Below are 26,503 nucleotides of genomic sequence, written 5' to 3' on the forward strand. Positions count from 1 at the left end.
AGAAGGTCGCCTGGTCCCATGAGTTCCTTTTACCTAGGTAAGTGATGGCACCAGGATGAACTGTGGGAAGATGACAAGCCATTGGAGGGAGTGTGATGCTCTGGGCAATGTTTTGCTGGGAAACCCTGGGTCCGGCCATTCATGTGGACGTCAATTTGACACATGCCACCCACCTAAACATTGTTGCAGGCCAGGTACACCCCTTCATGGCAATGGTATTCCCTGATGGCAGTGGCCTCTTTCAGCAGGGTAGTGCACCCTGCCACACTGCACACATTGTTTGTGAATGGTTTGAGGAACATGATGAAGAGTTTAAGGTGTTGCCCTGGCCTCCAAATTCTCCACATCTCAATCTTGAGCATCTGTAGGATGTGCTTTACCAACAAGTCCGATCCACGGTGGCTCCACCTCACAACTTGCAGGAATTATGACAGATGGCTTTGCTCCAAAAGTTTTATTGAATGTGTACAGCCTTTGACATCAACAACAAAAGACATGGGAAGCACTGTCTCCTTCCTTTTTAAAAGCTGATAAGCCTATTTATATTTTAGATATATATTTTGATTTCCTGACTACATTGCATTCAGAAAGTATTTAGACCCCTTCATTTTTTCACATTTTGTTATGTTGCAGCCTTATGCTAAAATGCTTTAAATTTTAAAAAAAATTTCACATCAATCTACTCTCCATACCCCATAATGACAAAGCAAAAACCAGATTTTTGATAACTTTGCAAATTTATTAAAAAGAAAAAAAACTGAAATATCACATTGACATAAGTATTCAGACCCTTACCTCAGTACTTATTTGAAGCACCTTTGGCAGCGATTACAGCCTCAAGTCTTTTTGGGTATGATGCAACAAGCTTTGCACATCTGGATTTGGGGATTTTCTGCCATTCTTCTCTGCAGATCCTCTCAAGCTCTGTCAGGTTGGATGGGGACCATCAGTGGACAGCCATTTTCAAGTCTCTCCAGAGATGTTCGATTGGGTTCAAGTCCGGGCTCTGTCTGGGCCACTCAAGGACATTCACAGAGTTGTCCCTAAGCCACTCTTGCATTGTCTTGGCTGTGTGCTTGGGGTCATTGTCCTGTTGGAAGATGAACCTTCGGCCCAGTCTGAGGTCCTGAGTGCTCTGGACCATGTTTTTATTAAGGATACCTCTGTATTTTGCTGCGTTCAGTTTTCCTTCAACCCTGTCCAGTCCTCCAGTACCTGCCGCTGAAAAACACCCCCACAGCATGATTCTACCAACACCATGCTTAACCATTGGGATGGTATTGTGCAGGTGATGAGAGGTGCCTGGTTTCCTCCAGACATGACGCTTGGAATTGAGGCCAAACAGTTCAGTCTTCATTTCATCAGACCAGAGAATCTTGTTTCTCACAGTCTGAGTCCTTTAGGTTCTTTTTGCGTGTCTTGTACTGAGGAGAGGCCATTTGTCATAAAGCCCAGATCAGTGGAGTGTTGCAGAGATGGTTGTCCTTCTGCGAGTTCCTTCCATCTCCACACATGATCTCTGGAGCTCAACCAGAGTGACCATCGGGTTCTTGGTCACCTCTCTTACCAAGGCCCTTCTCCCTTGATTGCTCAGTTTGGCTGGGCGGCCAGCTCTAGGAAGAGACCTGGTTGTTCCAAACTTCTTCCATTTAAGAATTATGGAGGCCACTGTGCTCTTGGGAACCTTCAATGCAGCCAGATTTTTTTTTGTAGCCTTCCCCAGATCTGTGCCTCGACACAATCCTGTCTCTGAGCTCTGCAGGCAGTTCCTTTGACCTCATAGCTTGGTTTTTGCTCTGATATGCATTTTCAGCTGTGAGACCTTATACAGACAGGTGTATACCTTTCCAAATCATATCCAATCAACTGAATTTGCCACAGGTGGACTCCAATCAAAGTGTAGAAACATCTCAAAGATGATCCAGAGAAATGGGATGCACCTGAGCTAAATTTCAAGTGTCATAGCAAAGGGTCTGAATACTTATGTCAATGTGATATTTCAGTTTTTCCTTTTTATAAATTTAAAGTTATCAAAAATCTTTTTTTTTTTTTTTCTTTGTCATTATGTGGTATGGGGTGTAGATTGATGTGAAGGAAAAAAATAATTTAAAGCATTTTAGCATAACGCAGCAACATAACAAAATGTGAAGAAAATACACATACTTTGGGGTCTGAATACTTTTTGAATGCACTGTATATATGACCATAAATGGTTAGTTGCATTTTATCATTTGCAGAACAAGCCTGCGACCCATTTTTGGACTGCAACCCACCAGTTTAGTCAATTTTTTTGCATTTATATCGTTGTATTTCTTGCCAGCTTTAAAAATGTAAAGAGATCCAACTTGAAGATAAGTACAGATATAAAGGCCTTAAAGTGCAGAGGAAAGTTCCTTTATCAACATCCACTGCTAAGTAAACAGATCCTTTATTAAAACATTCTCTCTACATCCACCCTATCATGTCACCATGGCTACACTGACGTAAAAGAAGAGAGCATGCCTAACTGGTGAAATGTTTGTTGAGGTGAAAGAGTGTGAAATGCCTGCCATCTAAATAATGAATGATCATATCTCAGTGATTGCCAAGATGCTTTCAAGACTGAAATGTGGTTTAGAAGTGATTGGCTGAAAGTGAGACTCTATTTGTGTGGAGCTGAATGATTGGGATTTACAACCGAGGATATGACTGAACAGAAAAAATTTTCTCAGTAAATGTTTCATGTTGAAGTTGGGGAGGGAGGTTTTGAACTTGCTTCAAGAGAAGTGTTAAATTTAATAATACAAATATAGTATCATTTGCGTGTCTAACAGGAACGTTTCCAAGTGAAGAATCCTCCTCATACGTATATCCAGAAGCTCAGGAGCTTTCTGGACCCTGCCGTCACCAGGAAGGTGAGTTCCTATACATATGCACACCATCTCTATGGCCTTTCATTTGCTCTGTTATTAGATCACTAAGATCTAAAGATCTGGGCCGGTTACCCAAATGTTGTAGGTTCAAACCCTGCATGGGTGATCACCATTGTGCCCTTGAGCAAGTCACTTAACCCAAGGTTTTTCCAGGATAACTCTTGTTGTAATTTAGCAGGGTATCCACTGGTCATTAAAAAGTATTTAAAGATATTAAATCAATTTGGTGAAAAATAAGGCCATTAAAAATTCTTAAATTACAAACCTGAGGTATTATTTTTTTGATTGTTTGAATATTTCCCTCCTTGGGTCATAAGGTTGAATGAAAACCTTTCACGCCTTGCAGATAGCAGTGAATAGAGTGGCCGCGTGGTTTTCACGTGTACGTTCAGTGTACATATGCGCTCTAATCCCATGAGTGCTGCTCTGGGGCTCGAGATATTCCCCATTAATTTTCTCCATTGTCATTTCAACATTAACAGACTGGGCGATTACATGAGAGAAGACACATTTCAGTAAATTGTACTGTATCTTTCAACATACCCTCAGAGGTTCATTCGAGCTTTTTTTCATGCTATAAATTGGAGAGAGAGAGCATGCCGTGCCCCGCTCTGTTTGAATGGCCAGCTACCGCAATCTGTCACATGCACCGTTAAAGAGTATTAATACCAGGAACTAAAAACAAAATGTTTTTCATTTCGGTTCGTTCTGAGCAAAAAATGGTTCAGAAGTTCTGCAGCCTCCTTTCCAAAAGGTTACCGGTTAGAATAAATAAAAGAACGGTTAATAACATTCTTTTTAAAATGACAGTACTCTGCGCTATAAGGGATGGGTGAAATACCACTTGCAGTGTTGCCAGATCTTGCTAGTGAAACAAGCTACATGGTTTATAAAAACAAGTTCAAAATTAGCCACTTGCCTCACCAAAATAAGCTATTTTTTTCCTGTGTGGTGGATTTATCGGCACAGAAATCATAAGCAGTTAATTAACAGTTAAGTATAATTTTTATTACAGATCTGCTTCTCGGTCAAAACCCAGCAGCATCAAATATGTATTAATGCATCATATCTAACAGTAATTCAATGAAGACTTGGAAACAACTGAGAAATTTACTTTTTACCTCTAATAATGTTTTCCTTGTATATGGATTAGCCATGCATGTATATGTAGTAATTATACGTAGTTGTTAAAAAGGTCTTCATTCAGAGAATGCGACATCCACAACGGGCAATTAGCCAAAGAAATGTGTGATGTAGCAGTTTCTTTCAGGATCAAAGCACATGTTTCATGAAGTGGTGTAGTTCCAATAATTTACTGTGATAAACCCTTTGGCCTTTGGTTTCATGAAATAATTATCCGAACAAAATTAACCGGTTATAACCATTTATCAGCATTTAAAAATAACTTCTTAACTCCGGAGCAGTTGAAAATCACTTTTTTCCAGTTTTCGGTTACGTTCTGCAAAAAATTTTGTTCGTTTTCGGTTTTCGTTCCTGTAACCATTTTTAGTCCCTGATAAATACAACATTTATTGTTTGAATTTCGAGATAACAGTGACATGATTTAAAAGCTTAAACTAAAATCGTGTTTCTCCAAAAAATTACATCTGAGTCAAATGATGGAGCATGACACAATTTGTGCATCTGTAGCTGTAACTGGCACTGTCCTGTGCTTTCACTCTACCTTGGTGTGTGTGTAGATAACGAGATGAGATGCCAGTGACATCAAAATAAAAGTCCCAAATTGAATTAACTCATTTTGAAATTAATATGAACATGAATTAAAAGTTAGTAAAATATTTTACAACACAGATTATTTTAGGATATCACATGATATGGTGAAATTAACTATATTCAAACGCTTTTTATAAATAAAAAAAAAGAAATACAAATAATTCAAAATGAGGGTTAATCTCTGCTACATAGATAATGGTAAAACTGTAAATATCAAGCACAGTCTATATGCAGTTTGGAACAAAAGACAGCTATGTTTGTGATATCTGGAGAATATATCCACCACTGAGGAACAGAGAATATGAATGATCTGAAGAGCGACTTTGTGATGCGTTGCAATGGACCCACCAGGCATTGCTCATTCTTAGATCACAGGGAGCGAGAGGGGACATAGACCTGGAGGAGTGAGTTGAAGAGGGTGCTGTTCCATTGGCTGTCCTGAAGGCCAGAGTCAAAGCCAAGTTATTACACAAATCTAAAAACAACATGACACAGTATCACAGAAAAGATGACAGTGTTTAACCAGATTTAAAATGAGGAACAATGTAAACTGTTAATTAAAAACACTGCCCTTTCCGCCAAAATAAAGGCTCCAAGTCTGCCAAAATAAAAGCTCCAAGTGAAGGTGAAGTAAATACTACAGAAATATATTACTATTATATCAAAACAAATGTAAACCTCAAAATTATAATAATAAACTTGAAAGGAACCCACAGTGATAGTATTATTAATAATATAATAAAATAATATTCAAATGGGTTCCAAAAAAGCGTGACTGTTAATTCACAAAAATGTTTTAGTAAAAATATATGTTGGTAAATACTGCTTTTTATTAGGCCAACTGAATTGCTGTATTGGTGCAAATAAATAAACAGCAACTGATTCATTGCAGACTGAAGTTATGTGGCATCTCAGAACAGTGGTAAAGCACCACTCATTCAGATTGAACTAAGATATTTGCCAGCTTTTTCAAACAATGTTCCCCGATATGGCAAAAATATAGCTCAGATAAAGCAAAAAGTTTCACGTGTGGCATGACAGCATATATAATTTGATTTGGTCTTTTTGAAGGAGAAGCTTGTTGGTAGGGTCAATAATGCAGGGCCATTTGTGCACGTTTAACGAGAGCCTCAATGAGTGCACTGAAAAACAAAAACAAATGGATGTTTAAGATTTTTGGAGTGACATCCAGTCAAGGTACCTTGAACAAAAGCATAAGTAATGAACTTTAATAACTACTGTAGGTGAACACTAGGCATACAATATCAAACCAGCCCTTTACTTTCACATTAGCAATGTTTCATTTTAATATGTGACTTCATGTTGCATCTTGTGGTGGGTAAGTATATGCATTAACCCCAATAGTGATTGAAGTAATGAGCAAGTCTTAAATATTTTTGAAAAGGTCTTGAAAAGTGTATTAAAATGTATTAAATTGAATGAGCTGATACCTGCAGATATCCTGTTTAAGCAAGTACATCTACTGTATAGAAGGGTATACCAGGCTGGCAGAAAAATGCAGATGGAATGTTTTAGAGTGAAGCAAACCAACTGATAACACAAATCATTGCAGAACTCATCAAATCTATTGCTAATAGAGCTGTTCATTCAGGTCGTCAATTCGTAGGCCATTCCGGAAGGCTAATTCGCCATATGTTCCCTCAGGAATTTCTAATGGGCTTTTTGAATAGCTATTATATTATATAACGTTTCAGGGAGAGATCATCTGTGTTTGGAGGCATAATTACCAACAAAAAATTATAATTAAGCCTGTTGCAATCTTATTTTGGTTTGATTAATATTTATTGATTTACATTAAATAGCCTCTACTGAAAATATTCTCACTGACTGCAACTGCTACACTCATAGCCTTGTGGTAGTTTTAGGCCTTATTTAGCAACTTAACATTTTACATGTTTAAGTTGTAATTTATCTTGTAGAACAAAACATGAAATTATCTTAAATAATCTTAATAACATGTAATGTTTAAGTACTTGTTACTTATTTACTCATAAATTGAAAACTACTATTCTAAAAACCCATAGGGAATCCCAAAGGAACCTATGGCTCAAATTTCAAATTCTTTTACAGGTTTTAAGACTACAGACTGATGTTTGTGCTATTGTTTTTCCACCAGAAATTATTTAACTTCTTGGAAAATTTCATAAAGAAATGGCATTTTGTTAGATACATAATTATATATATATTCAATTATTTATAAGAAATAAGAGATATAAGAAAAAATAAAGGAAAACATTTGTAATTTTCCTGTTAGGACTTAGTGCATTGTATCTGGGGACATGGTAAAAATTATCAACATCCGCTCAAACTAAAAGTAGTAAAATTAAAACAAACTAATATGATTTCATTCTTTTAAAAAGTGTGATTACTGTGGCATTTCCCTTTTTGATTTGTAACTAGTAGCACCTAATAAACATACAAAAAAAAGTTTGGAAATTTTAAATAATACCAAGCTATAGAAAGGTTTTTTTTTTTAATCAAATTATTTATTATGTTACCAGGAGTGTTGGTTATTCATGTTTTTGAGACGTTACAGACATTACAGCTGATTTTCTGTAAAGCTGCTTTGGAATGTGTATTGGGAAAAGCACAAATAAAAAAACTACAACTAAAAATTATTTGACTTGGTTTTACTTTTATGTTACATTGGGGTTTTTTTTTCTACTTTGCAACAAAATCTTAATGTTCTTTATTCTACCAGATGTAGTTTTGTTGGCATTTCTCCCAAAGACAAACTGTGCTGTGATCGGCGCCATGTTCTTTTGTTACATGACTCCGTACGTATGTTTAACCCTTTACTGACAGCCCAGAGTCTCCTGAAGTGAAATCAGTTGGTTTAAATGAAATGAAATTATGCATTGCGTCAGAGGTGCAAAAACCATATATGCAATGTATAAAATGCATTGGGGCGCCATATTAAGGGGTGCATCGGCGACTCTTTAAGGGGGCACAACTGGGACAAATGAAGGCAAAAATGTTCAAGGGGGACACAAAACCAACTTAACGTCCCATCCAGAATGTATTGTAACACAAAGGAAAAACTCATCTGTCTCTTATATTCCATCAGAAGTAGGCATCTCTCTCTCTCTCTTTCTTCTCAGAAATTTAGGAGACGAGTTCAGGAGTCAACTCAGGTGCTTAGAGAACTTGAGATATCTCTTAGGACCAATCACATCGGGTGAGTCACATGTCCAGTCTGAATCAAACTCAAACTAACTCATGAATTAGGTTATTTTTGCCGTGAAAGGCTTCATTTGAGGTACTCTATAGGCAAAATGCTTTTAAGTTAGTTAATGTTTTAAGATGCTTTGTTCTTTGCTTAGGTGGGTGAGAGAGTTTCTCAATGAGGAGAATAAAGGACTTGATGTACTAGTGGAGTATCTGTCCTTTGCCCAATATGCTGTCACGTAAGTAGTTGTTTTCCCTGCCTATCTTTATTTCTCTTGTTTTTGCTTCTATATTATGTTTATGTTCTGATTAATCAAGAGTAGTTGCCCACTTACTGCCTCAATAATGGAATAATGGAAGAGGATATCACAACTAACTACTGTTATTGTAGAAATTTTGCCCGTCCTCTCTTCAGGGTCTGTAACACTCACTTCATAGAAATGGAAGAGGGGTTGATCAATTAAATGCCTCAGATATTGTATAAAAAAAAAAAAAAAAGTGTTAAACGAATTAAAATAAACAGTAGTGGGAAAAAAAAGAACAATAAATCCCTGCACAGAATTAGTGTGTCAGGATTAAAAGCGGACTATGGGGATTTAACTATATGCTTGGCTTAACAGAAGAGTCTTAAGTCTAGACTTAGAGTGTGTGCCTAAGTTCTGTGCTAGGAAGGCCATTCCAAAGCTTTGTAGCTATGTACGAAAATGCACTTCCTTCTCTTGTGGATTTAGTTGTTCTTAAGTTGGCACTATCAACATACCCTTTCATACCCTTAATGGGTGTGAGGGGTAATAAGGTGGTAGGAGGTCTCTTAGATTTTGAGCGGCTAGACTAAAAATTGCTTTATGTGTAAGTAACAGCATTTTGTAACTGATTTGGATCATAACAGTTAAACAGTTTAGAGATTAAATTAATGGACTGACATGATCATATTTTATTTTGTTTTTATTGAGCTGCAGCTCATTAAGGGAGACAGTGGGGTGGAGCTATCTGTTTTCAACCAGTGGCAGAAGGGGTCATTGTTTTTGCAATTCCATTTGGTGACACTAGTGGCACAAAAATGAAACACTTTGCCTTTAACTGTAGAGTGCGACATAACGGTCACTTTTGGCTGGCTCCCTGGGGGTGTAAAGACAAATAATATTTTTGAGACATAACCTATAATCACGTTTTTCCTCTAACCGTACAATGAAGACTAAGACATTACATCCTCATTTTCTGTTACAGCATAATTTTCTGTAAAGCTGCTTTGAAAGAATGTGTGTGATGTTAAATGTGCTATACAAATAAAAAATAACTTAAAAAATGACTTAACAGTGGAACCATCAGACAAAGATTGTAGACAAACAGCTTATTTCTAGAAGCCCAATAAAGAAATCTTGTATATGGCCATATATGAACGTATTTATAAAATTATATTTCATTTATTTAGGCATATATTAAAATTCCACTGTGATTTTGAAAACAGGTATTGTACATGAACATGCATATTATATGTGTTTTACTTCCATTTTATCAGGATTTAGCATAAGAAAATACTAGACATCTATAAATGTCCTTAATGTAATCCACCAACTTTGAAAACTGAAAATTCTTCTGGTCTTGAGGAAATTCACAGATGTTCGTTGTCTGCAAACAAATGAAAGCAAATGCCAATAAAATCACTTAAAGGGAGCATGTGAAAGGAGAACAACAAAGGGCCTAAGACTGAGCCTTGCAGCACAACATACTTTATAATTGTTTAGTCAGGCAGTTATTAATTTACACACACAAAGTGATAGCAATGTGACCAGTTGGATCTTAACCAGGCCTATCTACAAATGCCAACATCTAAAGAATGTTATGATTTATAGTATCAATAGCAAGTCATTTGTTACTTATGTATGGTCTTGGTACTGTGATGGGGCCCAAAAACTTATGAATACCATTTCTGACCAAGAAGGTCCAGTATTTTTGACAAAGATTTGTGTAAGATTTGAAATTAACTGTACAATTCACAAGTTCCAAGATGAGATGTAAATGAGGCTAACATCTTAGTTGGCAACAAGTTTTGTGGACGTAATAAGCCTGGCCAGTAAAATATAATAAAACAATCAGGGAAGTACACCAGTCAGGGCTTCTTAAACATAGAATCTGTCACTACTTGTAGTAAAGTGACATGGGAGTGAGGGTTAGGCATGTGGGTGTGTGTATGTCAGCTTGTGTATGTATAGAGAGAGAAGACGGGACTTAAAAAAGATCACAAATCAAACCATTGATCAACTCCCAACAGCAGCAGCTATATCAAATATGGCGACTACAGTGCAGGTTGGATGTCAGTTACATCAATCACTGGTACATACTGTACATCATTGGTTCTTGTGTGTCTCCTGACCAAACATCATGACATCAAACCTGAACAATACTTGCAATATTTGATTTTGGCATTTATCAATGCTTTTATTTGAGAGCGAATAAACACTAAAATTTCAGTCTCAGTAAGTGATTGTGTGGCTTCAGAAGACTTGGAAGTGCACAAGTTTATTACTTTTATTGTGTTTTCCTTTATTGAGGTTGACAGTCTTTATTCCCTTTCAGAATATATGAGATAATGATGACAGAAATGTTTGTGTTAACTATCTCTTTAAATGAATTATGTGCAGATGTGTATTGTTTATGCTTTAAACTCTTATTTCTTCTTTCAGGTTTGATGGAGACATAACAGAGAGCACCACAGGTGAGGCTTCTGTGGAGACTCCATGGAGCAGGTCTATAGAGGATCTCCATGGCGACAGTAATCTTCCCTCACCGGTCAGCGGCAGCAGCATACCACGATCCACACGAAACTCCTTAAGGTAAAAACACACATACAAACAAAAGCACATACGTTTTCACTATGAAAGTCGCAAAGTATCTTACAAGACACCCCTTAATATTGTGATATTTTCTTAGATCGAATACTTTGCCTAGTCGCAGAACACTGAAGAATTCCCGTCTGGTGTGTAAAAAGGATGATGTTCATGTCTGCATCATGTGTCTCAGGGCCATTATGAACTACCAGGTAAACAGACTGCAGAATTATTTACACTACCATACACTTACACTATACTGAATTTATGTTTCTTAGTTTTGTAGACAAATATAAATATGAATTTTGGTGACTTTACTATTTTTCTCAAATTTGGAAAAAAGTATGGTGTCTAAACTTTTGGCTGCAATTGTATGGGAATAAAAGTCTCCATGTTTAATGTTTCCTCAGAGTATGCTTAATTTTTATTCTGCAGGTTTTTCAATTTTATTTGAATAATTGTTTTTTGTGTTTTTTGTGTTTCTCTGTCTGTCTCACTCCTTCTTTAGTATGGCTTCAATATGGTCATGTCCCATCCCCATGCTGTCAATGAAATTGCTTTGAGCCTTAACAACAAAAATCCCAGGTAACCACACGCAGTCTTTCTTTTAGCCCTCATGTTCTGTTGAGATTGACTTTACTGTTTTTATCTTTTACATCCCAGAGACCCCAATGATTTATATGTAAAAATAATAGTGATTCCAAAGTAACCTCTTTATTTTTTCCTCAAATCTTTCAATAATTTCCTTTGAACTAATCAAACCCCAGTAACCAGTTATTATTGGTGCTTTATCCTTTTGTTTTACCACAAAGTCAGAATTTTAGAAATCTGACTGGTATCCATTATAGTAGCATTGTTTTATGGAGTACGCTTTAAACATGTTGACATTTTGTGTATAATCGATTCTAATAAGACTAGGAGATGTTCAAGGCAAGCATATTATTTCAGCTAATAAAATTGTATTGGGGTTTGAAATGGAACATGAGGGTTAACCAGTATCTATGTGAAGACTTCATCATTGCCCTCAAATGTTTCTCCAGTTTCTGTATTTAAACCTCTCAAATGGTTAATGAGAGCTCTTATCTGTCAAGGCTTTTATCCAAACTCTGCTATTGCATTTGATCATAGCCCTTTTTTGGGAGGAACATTCTGGGGTAACTTTAGCTATAAAAAGATGAATTGTCTGTCAGCTGAGCTGATTAAGGTCAATAGAAGATAACTCTTTGTAACAGATGGTTTTCTGAGAGAGAACCTTTCAAAGCCAGTAACAACATTTTTATGAATTGCTCCTTTTATACGTGAGACAATACGTCTGTAATTTGTCAGCCATAAACCAGTAGGACCATTTGACCTGCCCCTTGGATTTTTCTTGATTGGTTAAGAGTTGTACCTGGGGGGCCTGGGTAGCTCAGTGGTAAAAGACGCTGGTTACCACCCCTGGAGTTCGCTAGTTCGAATCCCAGGGCGTGCTGAGTGACTCCAGCCAGGTCTCCTAAGCAACCAAATTGGCCCGGTTGCTAGGTAGGGTAGAGTCACATGGGGTAACCTCCTCGTGGTCGCTATAATGTGGTTTGTTCTCGGTGGGGCGAGTGGTGAGTTGAGCGTAGATGCCGCGGTGGATGGCGTGAAGCCTCCACACGCACTATGTCTCCGTGGGAACGCGCTCAACAAGCCACGTGATAAGATGCGCGGGTTGATGGTCTCTGACGCGGCAACTGGGATTCGTCCTCCGCCACCCGGACTGAGGCGAATCACTACGCCACCACAAGGACTTAAAAGCGCACTGGGAATTGGGCATTCCAAATTGGGTGAAAAAAAAAAAAATTGTACCTGGAATCCTTACTTTTTGCTTGGAATGTTTTATCAGAGCTTGTAGCACTCGTATTTTGTGCAGGTTTGGTTACTTAGTGTTCTTTTGAATTTGTTGTACAGGACCAAAGCCCTTGTCCTAGAGCTGCTGGCCGCTGTGTGTCTGGTCAGAGGAGGACATGAGATCATCCTTGCTGCTTTTGACCATTTCAAAGAGGTAAACAAATATCCTGTTTTCTATAATTTTTGTATTTTTTATATTTTATAATAATTAGAATTCTTGTATTTAGGGCTGTCAAGGTTAATGTGTTAACACGTAATTTTTTTTACGCCATTTAAAAAATATAGTGTAATATTAATTTATACTGTTTTATATATTAATCGCAATTAATTCTATTTTAAATATTTAATTGTTTTTAATATATTTAAAAAGCCATATTTTTATAGATACTGTGACATTGTATTTAAATCATTGTTTCTTCTTGTCTCAAACCAAAAGATAAAATGCAAAAGAGCAAACTTTCAGAATCCAAAATGCACATCACTCACTAAACACTTCTTTATTAGGAACACTATGGTCCTAATAAAGTGCCAGATGTTGTCTTCTGTTGTATCCCATCTGCCTCAAGGTTCGATGTGTTGTGCACTCTATGCTATTCTGCTCACTCCAATTGTACAGAGTGGTTATCTGAGTTACCAAAGCCTTTCTGTCAGCTCGAAACTGTTTGGCCATTCTCCATTGACCTCTCTCATCAACAAGGCATTTCCATCCGCAGAACTGCCACTCACTGGATGGTTTTTGTTTTTGGCACCATTCTGAGTAAACTCTAGAGACTGTTGTACGTGAAAATCCCATGAGATCAGCAGTTACAGAAATACTCAAACCAGCCCGTCTGGCACCAACAATCATGCCACGGTCCAAATCACTGAGATCACATTTGTTCCCCATTCTGATGGTTGATGTGAACATTACCTGAGGCTCCTGTCTCGTATCTGCATGATTTTATGCATATCACAGCTGCCACACGATTGGCTGATTAGATAATCGCATGAATATGTAGGTGTACAGGTGTTCCTAATAAAATGCTCAGTGAGTGTATATTGCCTGTGTGTTATTAAAATGCCTTTGCTTTCTTTGAATTTTTCAGGTCTGCTCGGAATCCCAAAGGTTTGAGAAATTGATGGAACACTTCAAAAATGAAGACAACAATATTGATTTCATGGTGGGGTCTATATTAGAGAGTTGCCTTTTATACTGACATGACTTCCTGAGTGTGCTCTCTCTCCACTATTGATGTCATATCTCATAATTTTTCTGTATGTGACTCAGGTGGCATGTATGCAGTTCATCAATATTGTGGTCCACTCAGTAGAGGACATGAACTTCAGAGTTCATCTCCAGTATGACTTCACCAAGCTCGCTTTGGATGACTATCTAGAGGTATGAAAGAAAGAAGTCTTTTTACCAGGGTCCAAAATGTACTTTTTGCAACATCTGCCAATGGTTAGTAAATTGAGAAAATGTACCAGTCATCAATTTATCTTACTGGATATGTTTTTTTGTTTTGTTTTTTGCATTTTCTTTATTTAAAATATAAATTTCTGTTTTGATTGCTTAATGCAAGGAATATTCCACATATGTGTCGCCTTGAGGCGAACGAAATTGAAAAACTACCTCTAAAAAAAGTCATTAGAAGACATGCACATGTTTTCTTTAGTAGAAAATTTGTTTGTCAGATATTCATGCTTGAAGTTTGATTAAACCATGTATTGTGTTGCAATCCCTTATAAAGTTACCAGCCACACTTGTTGAGTTAATTTTGGACCTTCCTACCTTTCAAAGTGTTCAAAGTATCTGTGTTCTTCTCACTTACTCAAAAACTCATGTCATCTGATAAGTGTGTTTTCATGTGCACAGAGACTAAAGCACACTGAGAGTGATAAACTCAAAGTGCAGATCCAGGCTTACTTGGATAATCTGTTTGACGTGGGGACACTTTTAGAGGATGCTGAGACCAAAAACGCTGCCTTGGAACGTGTGGAAGAACTGGAGGAGTCTCTCTCACACGTAAGGAAAAACCCAGACACCACACTTTCACCTATTGTCTTTTTTAAAATAGATTCCTCTTCCACAAAATTTGAGAACAAGAACAAATGTTTACAATCATTTAAAATTATATAAGATGTCACATCAGTAGTCTAATAGAATCTGTTGTTGAGATTACATACTGAAACCAGAGAAAAACTACTAAGTCTTTTACCTTCAGCTCGAACTCCAGAACTGAATGCTGCAGGAAATTTCTGTCTTTCCTGTATTTCTCATTGTATTGATTTCTCCTATATTGACAGATGAATGATAAGCTCTTGGAAACAGAGAATGAGGCCATGTCTAAAATTGTGGAGCTTGAGAAGCAGTTAATGCAGAAGAACAAAGAGTTGGATGCCGTACGGGTCAGTCAAACATCACACTTTATAGTAACCCACCAACCTACACATCATTGTAAATGATTCACAATTAAACTGAAATAAAACGATTTGAACTTGTGCTAAGATCATATTAACCTGCTGGACTGTGTTTATGCTTTGTGTAATTCAGACCGTGTACCGGGACGCCAGCTCACAGGTACATACGCTCCGACGGATGGTTCGTGAGAAAGATGAGGCCATTCAGAGGCAGTCCACACTGGAGAAGAAGATCCATGAGCTAGAGCGCCGAGGTAGTCTCCAGATCCAGGTGAGGGGTGAGGGAGACGGGGAAGGAGATGTGTCCCCCCTGCCGTCACCGCCTCAGCCCATGGCTCTTTCTCCTTGCCCTGATGCCATGGTCGGTGCAGCATACAGCTCTGGCAGCATTTCCCACACTGGCACCCTTCGGGCAATGGCCACACCTCCCCCTCCACCACCTCCTCCACCACCGATGCCAGATTCCTCTGGTGAGTAAAGCCTTTAATGAATCTGATGACGCACAGCAGACATTTAATGGAGGAATAATGAAAATGATTATGAATGATTAATATTATGGGTCACAGGGGGGCCTGGGTAGCTCAGTGGTAAAAGACGTTGGCTAACACCCCTGGAGTTCGCTAGTTCGAATCTGAGTGACTCCAGCGTGCTGAGTGACTCCAGCCAGGTCTCCTAAGCAACCAAATTGGCCCGGTTGCCAGGGAGGGTAGAGTCACATGGGGTAACCTCCTCGTGGTCGCTATAATGTGGTTTGTTCTCGGTGGGGCGCGTGGTGAGTTGAGCGTGGATGCCGCAGTGGATGGCATCACAAGCTACGTGATAAGATGCGTGGATTGACGGTCTCAGACACGGAGGCAACTGAGATTTGTCCTCCGCCACCCGGATTGAGGTGAATCACTACGCGACCACGAGGACTTAAAAGTGCATTGGGAATTGGGCATTCCAAATTGGGTGAAAAAAAAAAAATATATATATATATATATATATATATATATATATATATATATATATATATATATATATATATATATATATATTATGGGTCACAGTATGACAGCCTTAATTACATTTGATTTTGGTGGATGTAGCCTAGTATTTAAAGATCTGGGCTTGTAGTTTAAACCTTGCAAGGGTCGGCCCATGAACAATCTGGATTATGTGGCACTTGCTTAACTAGGGCTGTCCCTGTAAAATGTAAACCATAACATAGGATGCACTGAAAGGGGTAGTTCAACTTTAAAATGAAAATTCACTCATCATTTACTTACCCTCAAGCCATCCCAGATGTGTAAGACTTTCTTTCTTCTGCTGAAAGCAAACAAACATTTTAGAAGAATGTTTCAGCTCTGTAGGTCTGTACAATGCAAGTGAATGGTGGTCAGAACTTTGAAGGTTCAAAAAGCATATAAAGGCAGCATAAAAGTAATCCATATGACTCCAGTGTTTTAATCTATGTCTTCAGAAGTGATATGATAGGTGTGGGCGAGAAACACATCAATATTTAAATCCTTTTTTCTATAAATGTCAATCAGTTTTTACATCTATAGAGTTGCGCTATGTTTAAAAAATATTATCCAATATTTTAAAAGTTCTTGGAGCTTAGATGTTATTGTAGTAATGCCATCTGATGGAAGGACATGCATAATCCCTTTTTATTCCACACAAAGTCTAATTCAAAAGAATCCTTTTTGGATTTCATTTCAGTTTTAGGCCCAGTGTCAGAATTTATGGTTTCTGCCACGAATTTTCATTTGGGTGAAACACCATGTGTAACACCATGTCCTGTGCAGGCACATCACGATAAATGCCATCTCTTTTATGTAAATCTAAGTTGTTGTCTTAGACAAGCATGATAATTTTGTCTGTCGCTTTGTTTCTAATTCTGTTGCGTTGGTCCAAAATCCTTTTGCAATTAAATGTACATATATTAAACATCAAATATTTTCTGATTGGCTGTTATTGTGCTGTGTAGCTTTTAGTGTGGACAAATAACATTACTTATTCTGGTAAGCCTAGTTAGGACATGGTGTACTGTAGTTGCTTTGGATAAAAGAGGCAACTAAATGACAAACTAGTAGGCGTTTGATGTTACATGCTCTAATTCTGTTAAAGGATGTGTAAAGATAACCCTAAAATGAAAATTATGTCATCATTTATTCACCCTCAGGTCGTTCCAAACCCAAATTAACAGAATTTTTATGCAGAATACAAAATTCTACAAATAGAACATTGTTGTAAAGTGTCACCAGCACTAAAGAATGGCAGACTTTTCTTTCTTTTTTTTTCCCGCATAATAGAGAAAATCTTTTGAAACGACATGAAAGTGAGTGAATTATAACAGAATATTCATTTTGGATAAGTGGATATAGATTTGCTCAAAAGTGTTGTCTTCAATAAATGATTTAATTTATTTCTGACTCATCTCTCCCCTCCTTTAGTTCCTAACGGACCTTCGGCAGCTCTCGCACCTCCGCCACCACCACCTCCCCCACCTCCTCCTCCACCACCCCCTCCTCCCCCTCCTGGGCATTCAATCGAGATCTCTGCTCCCTTACCCCCACCTCCACCTCCCTGTGCTCCTCCCCTCCCAGGCAGCGGCACGCCCACTGTCATATTCAACTCTGGCTTGACAGGTATGTATATGTGTGTGTACATCGGTGTTTCAGTATGGGTGTGTCATTGGCCACGTACACACTGCAAAGTTTTGGGAGTGACAACCACATTTAAATGCTGGAGTGAATACCCTAAATTATAATTTGTGTGTTTACGGAATACAGGAGTCACTCCCAAAATGTTGATGGTTGACATAACCATAGCTACATTTTGGCGACTGTAAACAAGAAACATGAATGCCAGCATTTTAAATGAATGTTCCAGTTTCAATACAAGTTAAGCTCAATCAACAGCATTTGTACTTTTGCAGTAAGGCGCTTGCAAAGGAAGTGAATAGAGCCAGTCCATAAATATTCAAAAACACACTGTTTCAGAAGTATAGCCACAAGACATAAATATTATGGGGGAGATTCACTAAAGAGTTGCTCCACATTTGAGCGTAGTATTTCAGCGCAAATGCCTGCGTCTAATTCACTTACCACCCGCAATCACGTTTAGCAGGCACAATCAGCGCTGAAATTGCGCTGCATGTTAAATTTTTAAATAAAGTCATTGTCATTCCTTTCTGCGCAAACACGCATCATATCTATGTAAATTAGGCTCATTAAAGATTGCACTTCATTCACAAAACTCCATGCAATCTGCCCTGTGCAATTTACATTGCACTATTACCGCCAAATGAAAGTAGGCCGTAAAATGAATTTTATTTAAGAGATGTTTGTAAACATTTTCAACCGATCATTTCAGCAGTAATTAATCAAATACTCCTCAAACGATGTTGAGTGTTATAACCTGGTATATATCCAGATGTGCGGTGAAATCAAGCACAGGTTATGCATGTTTATCATCGCCTGATCTGCATAATTCCTTTAGTGAATTGGGCGCTAAACGAGCGCAGTTAGCGCGTGCAAAAAAAACGGCAATTTTAGTGGGTGCAATTCTTCCTTGGTGAATCTGCCCCATGTGTTAAAGGTGAACTCAGTAACTTTTGTCTTTGTGTCATCTTGGACTTACACTGATATGGCTTTAAAATCAATAGGTTTCAGTTTCAGATGCCATTGTAGAAATTCACTATTCACAATCAGCCATGGTAACTTTAATCAATGAGTGAAAGTGTCAAATAACAGGACGGTTACTGAGATTCAAGCGAGTAGTATTCAGCTGGTCATGTGATTCTAACATGGCAGCCCTCATGTGCGGACCCTCTCTATGTAAAATAAAACAGCTTTTATAAGGTTACTGATATGAATGCAGTCTTCATTTTAATGTGAGTGGTCGTGATTTCCTACATATATTGCAAAATTACAATTCATGTCTTTAGGAGTTAAACTTCTTTAATGAGGAAAAAAATTACTGAGTGCACCTTTAATATGATTTTAGTGTGATAAAATCGCCTAACCTTATCTATGTAAAGTTATATCCAATATTCAAACTTTGTTGTCATGGCAATTTAATGGTAAACCCTGTAATCTGGTAAAGATGGTAAATCCCTGATTTTATGTTAATACGTATAATATTTACGTCTTGTGGCTATTCTTTTGAAACCGTGTATTGTTGCATTTAAGGACAGGCCCTTTTCACTTCAATTGTAACTGCCTAACTGTAACCGCGTTACAAGATGAAATGATTTTTTGTAGTATCAACATTATGCCACAAATCCTGTTGATTAAGCTTAACTTGTATTGAACCTGGAACACTCCTTTATCCTGTTCAGTGTTGTCTGTTTTTGACAAAATATATATTAGCTATCAGTATTAACATCCAGCAACTATGAATAAGGGATTTTTTCCTAGCACCGCACCTCAGATGAGCTGTACAGTATATGTCCACAAAGAGTGACTTCACTGCATTAACAACTAATTGTTCGATTCTGTGGGCGTATGCGTGCAAACTGTGGTTGTATTGTATGTTAATGTGTAAGTGGCGCAAATCGCAATTTGCGATTTTTTTTTTTTTTTTTTTTTTTTTTTTTTTTTTTTTCTGAGAAATAGACCATTACGCTAAGACATCTGAGAACCACGTCTGTTCTCGGTGTAAAGTTTAAACTCAGTTCCTGCATTTGCCATTTGGGGATTCCACCAGAGGCTGATATCAAAGAGATATCACTTTTTTAATACTACCCATGATTTGTGTGTCAGTAAATCAATATGACTAATTATACTTGCACTCTTTATTATTTAAAGCAGTCTACATCCAATTAGTCCTAACGAGCACTACATTTGCCATGATTACACTGCTGGCCAAAAGTTTGGAATAATGTACAGATTTAGCTGTTTTGGAAGGAAATTGGTACTTTAATTCACCAAAGTGGCATTCAACTGATCACAAAGTATAGTCAGGACATTACTGATGTAAAAAAACAGCACAATCACTATTTGAAAAAGTAATTTTTGATCAAATCTAGGCAGGCCCCATTTCCAACAGCCATCACTCCAACACCTTATCCTTGAGTAATCATGCTAATTGCTAATTTGGTACTAGAAAATCACTTGCCATTATATCAAACACAGTTGAAAGCTATTTGGTTCATTTAATGAACTTTGTCTTTGTGTTTGTTTTTGAGTTGCCACAGTATGTAATAGACTGGCATGTCTTAAGGTCAATATTATGTAAAAAAAAAATGGCAAAAAAGAAACAGCTTTGTCTAGAAACTTGTCAGTCAATCATTGTTTTGAGGAATGAAGGCTATACAACGCTTGAAATTGCCAAAAAAACTGAAGATTTCATACAAAGGTGTACACTACAGTCTTCAAAGACAAAGGACAACTGGCTCTAACAAGGACAGAAAGAGATGTGGAAGGCCATATGTACAACTAAACAAGAGGATAAGTACATCAGAGTCTCTAGTTTGAGAAATAGACGCCTCACATGTACTCATCTGACAGCTTCATTGATTTCTACCTGCTCAACACCAGTTTCATGTACAACAGTAAAGAGAAGACTCAGGGGTGCAGGCCTCATGGGAAGAATTGCAAAGAAAAAGCCACTTTTGAAACAGAAAAAGAAAAGGTTAGAGTGAGCAAAGAAACACAGACATTGGACAACAGATAATTGGAAAAGAGTGTTATGGATCTTAACCCCATTGAGCTTTTGTGGGATCAGCTAGACTGTAAGGTGCGTGAGAAGTGCCCGACAAGACAGCCACATCTATGGCAAGTGCTACAGGAAGCGTGGGGTGAAATGTCACCTGAGTATCTGGACAAACTGACAGCTAAAATGCCAAGAATATGCAAAGCTGTCATTGCTGCATTTTTAATGAGAACTCTTTGAAGTAGTTTAAGATGTTCTGATTTTTTTTTTTTCAAATTGTAATAGTTTTTCATGTTATTAATGTCCTGACTATACATTGTGATCAGTTGAATGCCACTTTGGTGAATAAAAGTACCAATTTCTTTCCATAAATCTGTACATTATTCCAAACTTTTGGCCACCAATGTATATAAGAAGCATGTCAGTGTCATAGAAATATGCATGAAATTCAACAAGGACTTAGTTAATTCGGAAAGGAACGTACAGTAAGACATAAATGGTCCATATTTCTATTCCCATTAACAATTCTAAATTTTTATGAATGGGCTGTCTTCATTTATAGTGATGTCAATATACAGTATAATTATATTAACGTTTTGTACACGCTATTTCGACAACCCACTAACGGCTAAGTCTTAACGCATGCTTGCATGAAAATCCCATAACTTCATGGCCACTCCCACTGACTTTGTTCGTATGATGTATCGCATAGCAATGCGCTTAAAACATAGCGGTCTTAAAATAGGGCCCTTAATGTAAATTTGGCAGTCACTACCTGAATTTTTTGGGTGTAAATGTAGAATGCAGTTGTCATTCCTGTAAATAAATTCAGAATGGGGTTTACCACTCAAGTGTGACAACCAAATTTAGCTGCAGTATCTATGTGGGCATTATGAATTTATATTACTTTAGTTTTTGAATCCCAAATGATTATTTCTACTCCTCAGTGGATTTTTGTTCAATACTTAGTGCTTAGAAGCCTTTTCTGCTTTCTCTTTCTAAACTTTTGTGCTTTTATAACTCTCTAAATGTTTGTTTTTGTGTACTCCCTTTCTCTCCTGCTTTCAAAGATGGACCAATCAAGCTCTTCTGTAGGTTTCCTGATATTTGTCATGACCATCATTTACTTGCTGTCATGATCTAGTTATATTGTGTGTTGTGTGTCTTTTGAATAACATGTTTTAAGTATTCCTGTGATTGTGTTCATTTGAACCTAATTTGATAAGTCATGTAGATGTTTTGGTAGTCACAGGCCTCTTTTCTTCCTTTGCAGCCGTGAAAATTAAAAAGCCAATTAAAACCAAGTTCCGCATGCCAGTGTTCAATTGGGTGGCTCTGAAGCCCAATCAGATCAACGGCACTGTCTTCAATGAAATTGATGACGAGAGGATCCTGGAGGTACTTGTCTGCAGCAGAGTTCATATTGTGAAATATGTGATCTTTGACACTTCTGAATGTATTACACCTCCTATGCTGGACTTCTTCATTATCACGTTGCTGTTTCATTACTGCTACATATTAGGAAGATGCCAGATGGTGTTTTTCATTTATTTATAGGTCAATCTTGTTTTGACTGTACATTTTTAGCAGTACGTCCTTTAACTGCTGGCACCGAAATTACATGAGCAAAGGGTAATGAAACCTGAAAGTCAAACATAATTCACAAACCATTTTACCTCTGTAATCAGACATAATTCTGTGTGAATCAGTATATTCAACAAAAAAATGGACAGGACTTTATTTTATCCATCAACAATTAATTGGATCATAAGAAGTGTCTATTACATACCAGAATGTAGCCAGGGGGTTGAAGGGGAGGAGTTAAAAAGTTAAAGTGATTTGTGACATAAGTCAAAAAAGAAATATTGTTTGCTTTTGATAAAAGATTACAGGTACAAACATGATTTTATTTGGAATAATGTGCACCAATGAATCATACATAATAAGACCAGGAAAATGAATTTAGAAAGTAAATAGGGTTTTTGATTTCAGGTTGACTTTAAAATGACTCAAGTGGTGCTGTGGATTAGAGCTTTAAAAGAACTTTTGATTTGCAGGATTTGAACGTGGATGAGTTTGAGGAAATGTTTAAGACCAAAGCCCAAGGCCCTGCTGTCGATATGACAATGCAAAAGCAGAAGGCTCCTCAGAAGGGCCCCAATAAAGTGTCACTACTGGAAGCCAACAGGGCCAAAAACCTCGCCATCACACTCCGCAAGGCAGGGAAAAGTCCAGAGGAGATCTGTAAAGCAATCCAGACGTAAGTTCCCACTTTGCCTTTAGGCTCCTTATAAAGATGCATGGTTAACCATGATATATGCATACAGCAATACATTATATTCAGTACTCGATGCTGCATTATATTACCACATATATAGCTATTTGTTCTGCCATAAGACAAGATAAAGAAAGTTCTTGGTTCAACCCCAATTCCAAAAACTTGAAAAATGCTAATAAAAACAAAAAGTAGTGATTTGTAAATTATATTCACCCTTTGCTATATTGAAAACACTACAACTAAACATTATATGATGTTTTACCATGTGAATTTCATTGTTTTGTTTTTTTAATGTCCTGTAATTTCAAATCAGATGATTGCAACACGCTCCAAAAAAGTTGATACAGGTGCAATTTTAAGACTTTAAGACTAATAACAATTTGACAAGTTAAAATAACAAGGCAGTGTGAAACAGGAGGTGTTAAACAGGTGAGGCAATTGTGTCATAGTATATAATAGAGTTTGGGAACTTGAGTTCGGACTCGAGTCCGAGTCACGAGTCCAGTTTTAATGGACTTGTCACGGACTCGGATGCATTTTTACTCTGACTTGACTCGGACTCGAGCCTTTGGGACTCTGGATTTTTCATTTTTGGGTGAATTAATCCTTTTAGAACCAAGGGAATGTAAACTTTAGAACAGGATCATTTGTTTAAATTCAGTTACTATTTTTGTCTTGTGGAATATATGGGAGTATCTGTTGTCAAATAGTTTCTTCAAGGTAGTACAAAATAAATTGTCATGATGCCTCAAAAAGCCAGTGTCTGTATGGGCCAGGGGTGTGTCAGTGTCCATGGAATGGGTAACTCGCACATCTGTGAGGGCACCATTATTGCAGACAAATATGTAAACATTTTGGAGAAGCTTATATACTGCCATCCAGCACCGTCTTTTCCAGGGACATCCTGGCATTTTCAGCAGGAAAACTTCATACCACATACTGGCCGAATAAGCAGAGAGTGCGGGTGCTAGATTGGCCTGCCTGCAGTCCTGACCGTCTCCAATTAAGAGTGTGTGGTGCATTATGAAGCGCACAGTACAGCAACAAAGACCCCATACAATTGTGCAGCTGAAGACCTGCATAATGGATGAATGGGGGAAAATTCCACTTTTTAAACTTAAACTTGTGTCTTCAGTGCCTAAATGATTAATAAGTGTTATTAGAAGAAATGGTGATGTTTCACAGTGGTAAACACTCGACTGTCCCAACATTTTTGGAGCATGTTGCAATCATCTGATTTGTACATAAAAAAAAAGAAAATTTAAAAAAATGAAATTCACAAGGTAAAACATCATATAATGTGGTGTTGTAGTGCTTTCAATATAGAAAAGAGTGAATACTGTCCTGAAGTTTTTGGAATTGGGGTTGTACTTAAGTACTAAATTAACCCTTAAATGCATTGGAATTTCACCATACTTATTTGGGTGTTTAGAGGCCCAGTCTACAAAATGCCTAGATAGTGTAAAATTTTCACAATATTTTCAAGACAATTAGAAAATAATAGAATAAAATATATGTTGATGTTTTATTTTTCATATATCAAAGAGATAATGCAACAAATCAGGACAAATCTAGAATAGGATTCATTACTTTCACACTGAAATTTCATGAGATGCAACTGGCTGTCAAACACATAGTGAGCTTTAAGTAAATGAGCCTAATTGAATCTAAATAGTTGCACAATTTACATAATTTCAGCAGTACACGCAAATGACAATAGTCATATCATACCGTTCATTTGTTACACTTGCTATAGTTTACTTCCATGTTGTTTCTTCATCAAATAGCAATATCAAATGTAAATCAAGTCAATCACTGAAACAACAGCGTCACCTTGAGTAACAAACAGCATGTATAATATGTATGTGTACATGCATATGGGATACTGTTAATTGTTGCACAGAAAATCAACACGATAAAGTATTTATTTGAATGAGTATAGTACTTATTTCTCTTGTAATAAACACACAAATAGATATCATGTGATTGTAAACTTAAATAGATATGAAATAATCATACAAATATAATTTATGGAAGTGCAAAAAAAAAAAAAAAAAAAACGACGACGTACCTATGGTCTCTAATGACCCTATACACTTTTGGTACTGAAGCCACTGTAAAAATATTTTATTTTGCAATTTTGGCTTTATTATTTTATTTGTACTTTATTTATAATAGAAAGATTGAGGAATACTAAAAAATGGATGAGGTACAGTGGATGGAATGAGATCCCGGGTCACTAAATACCCGAGGTTATGCATTTAAGGGTTAAATGAACTACATGAATGGATAATGTTAGATTAATAAACTAGATTTTAAAATTAGATTGAAAGAAAATGCTCCTGTATGTGAATGAACTGGTCTGTCTCTCCCCCTTAGGTTTGACCTGCGTACAGTGCCACTGGATTTTGTGGAGTGTTTGATGCGGTTCATGCCCACTGAGGGTGAAGTAAAGATGCTCCGCCAGTATGAGCGGGAACGTCGGCCAATGGATGGGCTCACTGATGAGGACCGGTTCATGATGCTCTTCAGCAAAATTGAGAGGCTGCCACAGCGGATGACCATAATGGCCTTTATGGGCAACTATAGTGACAGCCTGCAGATGCTCACACCGGTAAGAAAGGTGGTAAAAGGGAGTGCACGGGATTGTTGTTTTATGGAGTTGAGGAACAGTTTAACAAAAATATGGCAAAATTTGAGTAATGTAACACTGTTCCGGATATCTTTATCATTTTGAGAATAATTATCTAATTATTTCTACTTATGAATTTTGTGTCTTTCATGCATGAGCTTATTTTTGTCTATTAAATATCTTATTCTGTTTTCTTTTGCTTTTTTTCACAGCAACTTCATGCAATCATAGCAGCATCTGTGTCCATAAAATCATCACAGAAGTTAAAGAAAATCCTAGAGGTAAGACACTAATGTGAATGTTAAAGAGTCTTGTGCCTTTGTAGTCTTGCAATTAATCCATCCCTTCCTGTGACCTCTCTCACCTCAGATCATTTTGGCCCTGGGGAACTATATGAACAGCAGTAAGAGAGGAGCTGTTTATGGCTTTAAGCTTCAGAGCTTGGATCTGGTAATTTCTATATCATAACTCTCTGCGAAGCTGCTTTTTTAAATCCTTTTTTCTGAGACATTTTGTCAGTTAAATCTTATTACTTAAAAATTCCATTCCTTCAGCTGTTGGAGACCAAATCCACAGACAGAAAGCAGACACTTTTGCACTACATAGCCAATGTGGTGAAGGAGAAATATCCAGTTGTAAGCATTTTCTACAACGAGCTGCACTACATTGAGAAAGCTGCTGCAGGTTAGAGTCCTTCGGAGGCTCCTCCTCCTCCTGACCTATTTAGAATATTATTTACATATTACATAGGGTAATTCTGTTTGTAAATACATTCGAAATGTTCATTATTTACATTTCTCTTTTTTTCACATTAACAGGATATTGTTTATTTGATAACACTTTACAATAAGGTTCAATTTGTTAACATTAGTTAACATAATTATTATTAATTATAATTATTATAACATGAACTAGCAATTAACAATACTTTTACAGTATTAATCTTTGTTAATGGTAATGTTCATTTCAACACATAGTAATACATTTTTTAAATCAAAAGTTAACTATGTTAGCA

The 26,503-nt window shown here is 37.1% G+C and overlaps 1 protein-coding gene across 4 annotated transcripts in view; it reads left to right on the plus strand.

Moving 5' to 3' along the window:
- Positions 1-26,503, plus strand: part of fmnl2b (formin-like 2b) — a 37,531-nt gene that overhangs the window by 3,632 nt on the left and 7,396 nt on the right. For 2 of the 4 annotated variants that reach the window (XM_051706222.1, XM_051706221.1), the window contains exons 3-22: positions 2,814-2,894; positions 7,769-7,845; positions 7,991-8,074; positions 10,520-10,669; positions 10,767-10,875; positions 11,172-11,248; positions 12,596-12,689; positions 13,621-13,695; positions 13,803-13,913; positions 14,391-14,540; positions 14,822-14,923; positions 15,069-15,405; positions 17,374-17,568; positions 21,649-21,669; positions 21,852-21,976; positions 22,636-22,838; positions 25,236-25,470; positions 25,701-25,769; positions 25,858-25,938; positions 26,043-26,172. In XM_051706222.1, coding sequence (XP_051562182.1) covers positions 2,814-2,894; positions 7,769-7,845; positions 7,991-8,074; positions 10,520-10,669; positions 10,767-10,875; positions 11,172-11,248; positions 12,596-12,689; positions 13,621-13,695; positions 13,803-13,913; positions 14,391-14,540; positions 14,822-14,923; positions 15,069-15,405; positions 17,374-17,568; positions 21,649-21,669; positions 21,852-21,976; positions 22,636-22,838; positions 25,236-25,470; positions 25,701-25,769; positions 25,858-25,938; positions 26,043-26,172 — 2,506 coding nt within the window. The remainder of the gene's footprint in view (positions 1-2,813; positions 2,895-7,768; positions 7,846-7,990; positions 8,075-10,519; positions 10,670-10,766; positions 10,876-11,171; positions 11,249-12,595; positions 12,690-13,620; positions 13,696-13,802; positions 13,914-14,390; positions 14,541-14,821; positions 14,924-15,068; positions 15,406-17,373; positions 17,569-21,648; positions 21,670-21,851; positions 21,977-22,635; positions 22,839-25,235; positions 25,471-25,700; positions 25,770-25,857; positions 25,939-26,042; positions 26,173-26,503) is intronic. The other 2 variants (XM_051706224.1, XM_051706223.1) reach the window with 1 other exon arrangement.

This window comes from Myxocyprinus asiaticus, chromosome 9 (assembly GCF_019703515.2).
Source record: "Myxocyprinus asiaticus isolate MX2 ecotype Aquarium Trade chromosome 9, UBuf_Myxa_2, whole genome shotgun sequence".
NCBI lineage: Eukaryota > Metazoa > Chordata > Actinopteri > Cypriniformes > Catostomidae > Myxocyprinus > Myxocyprinus asiaticus.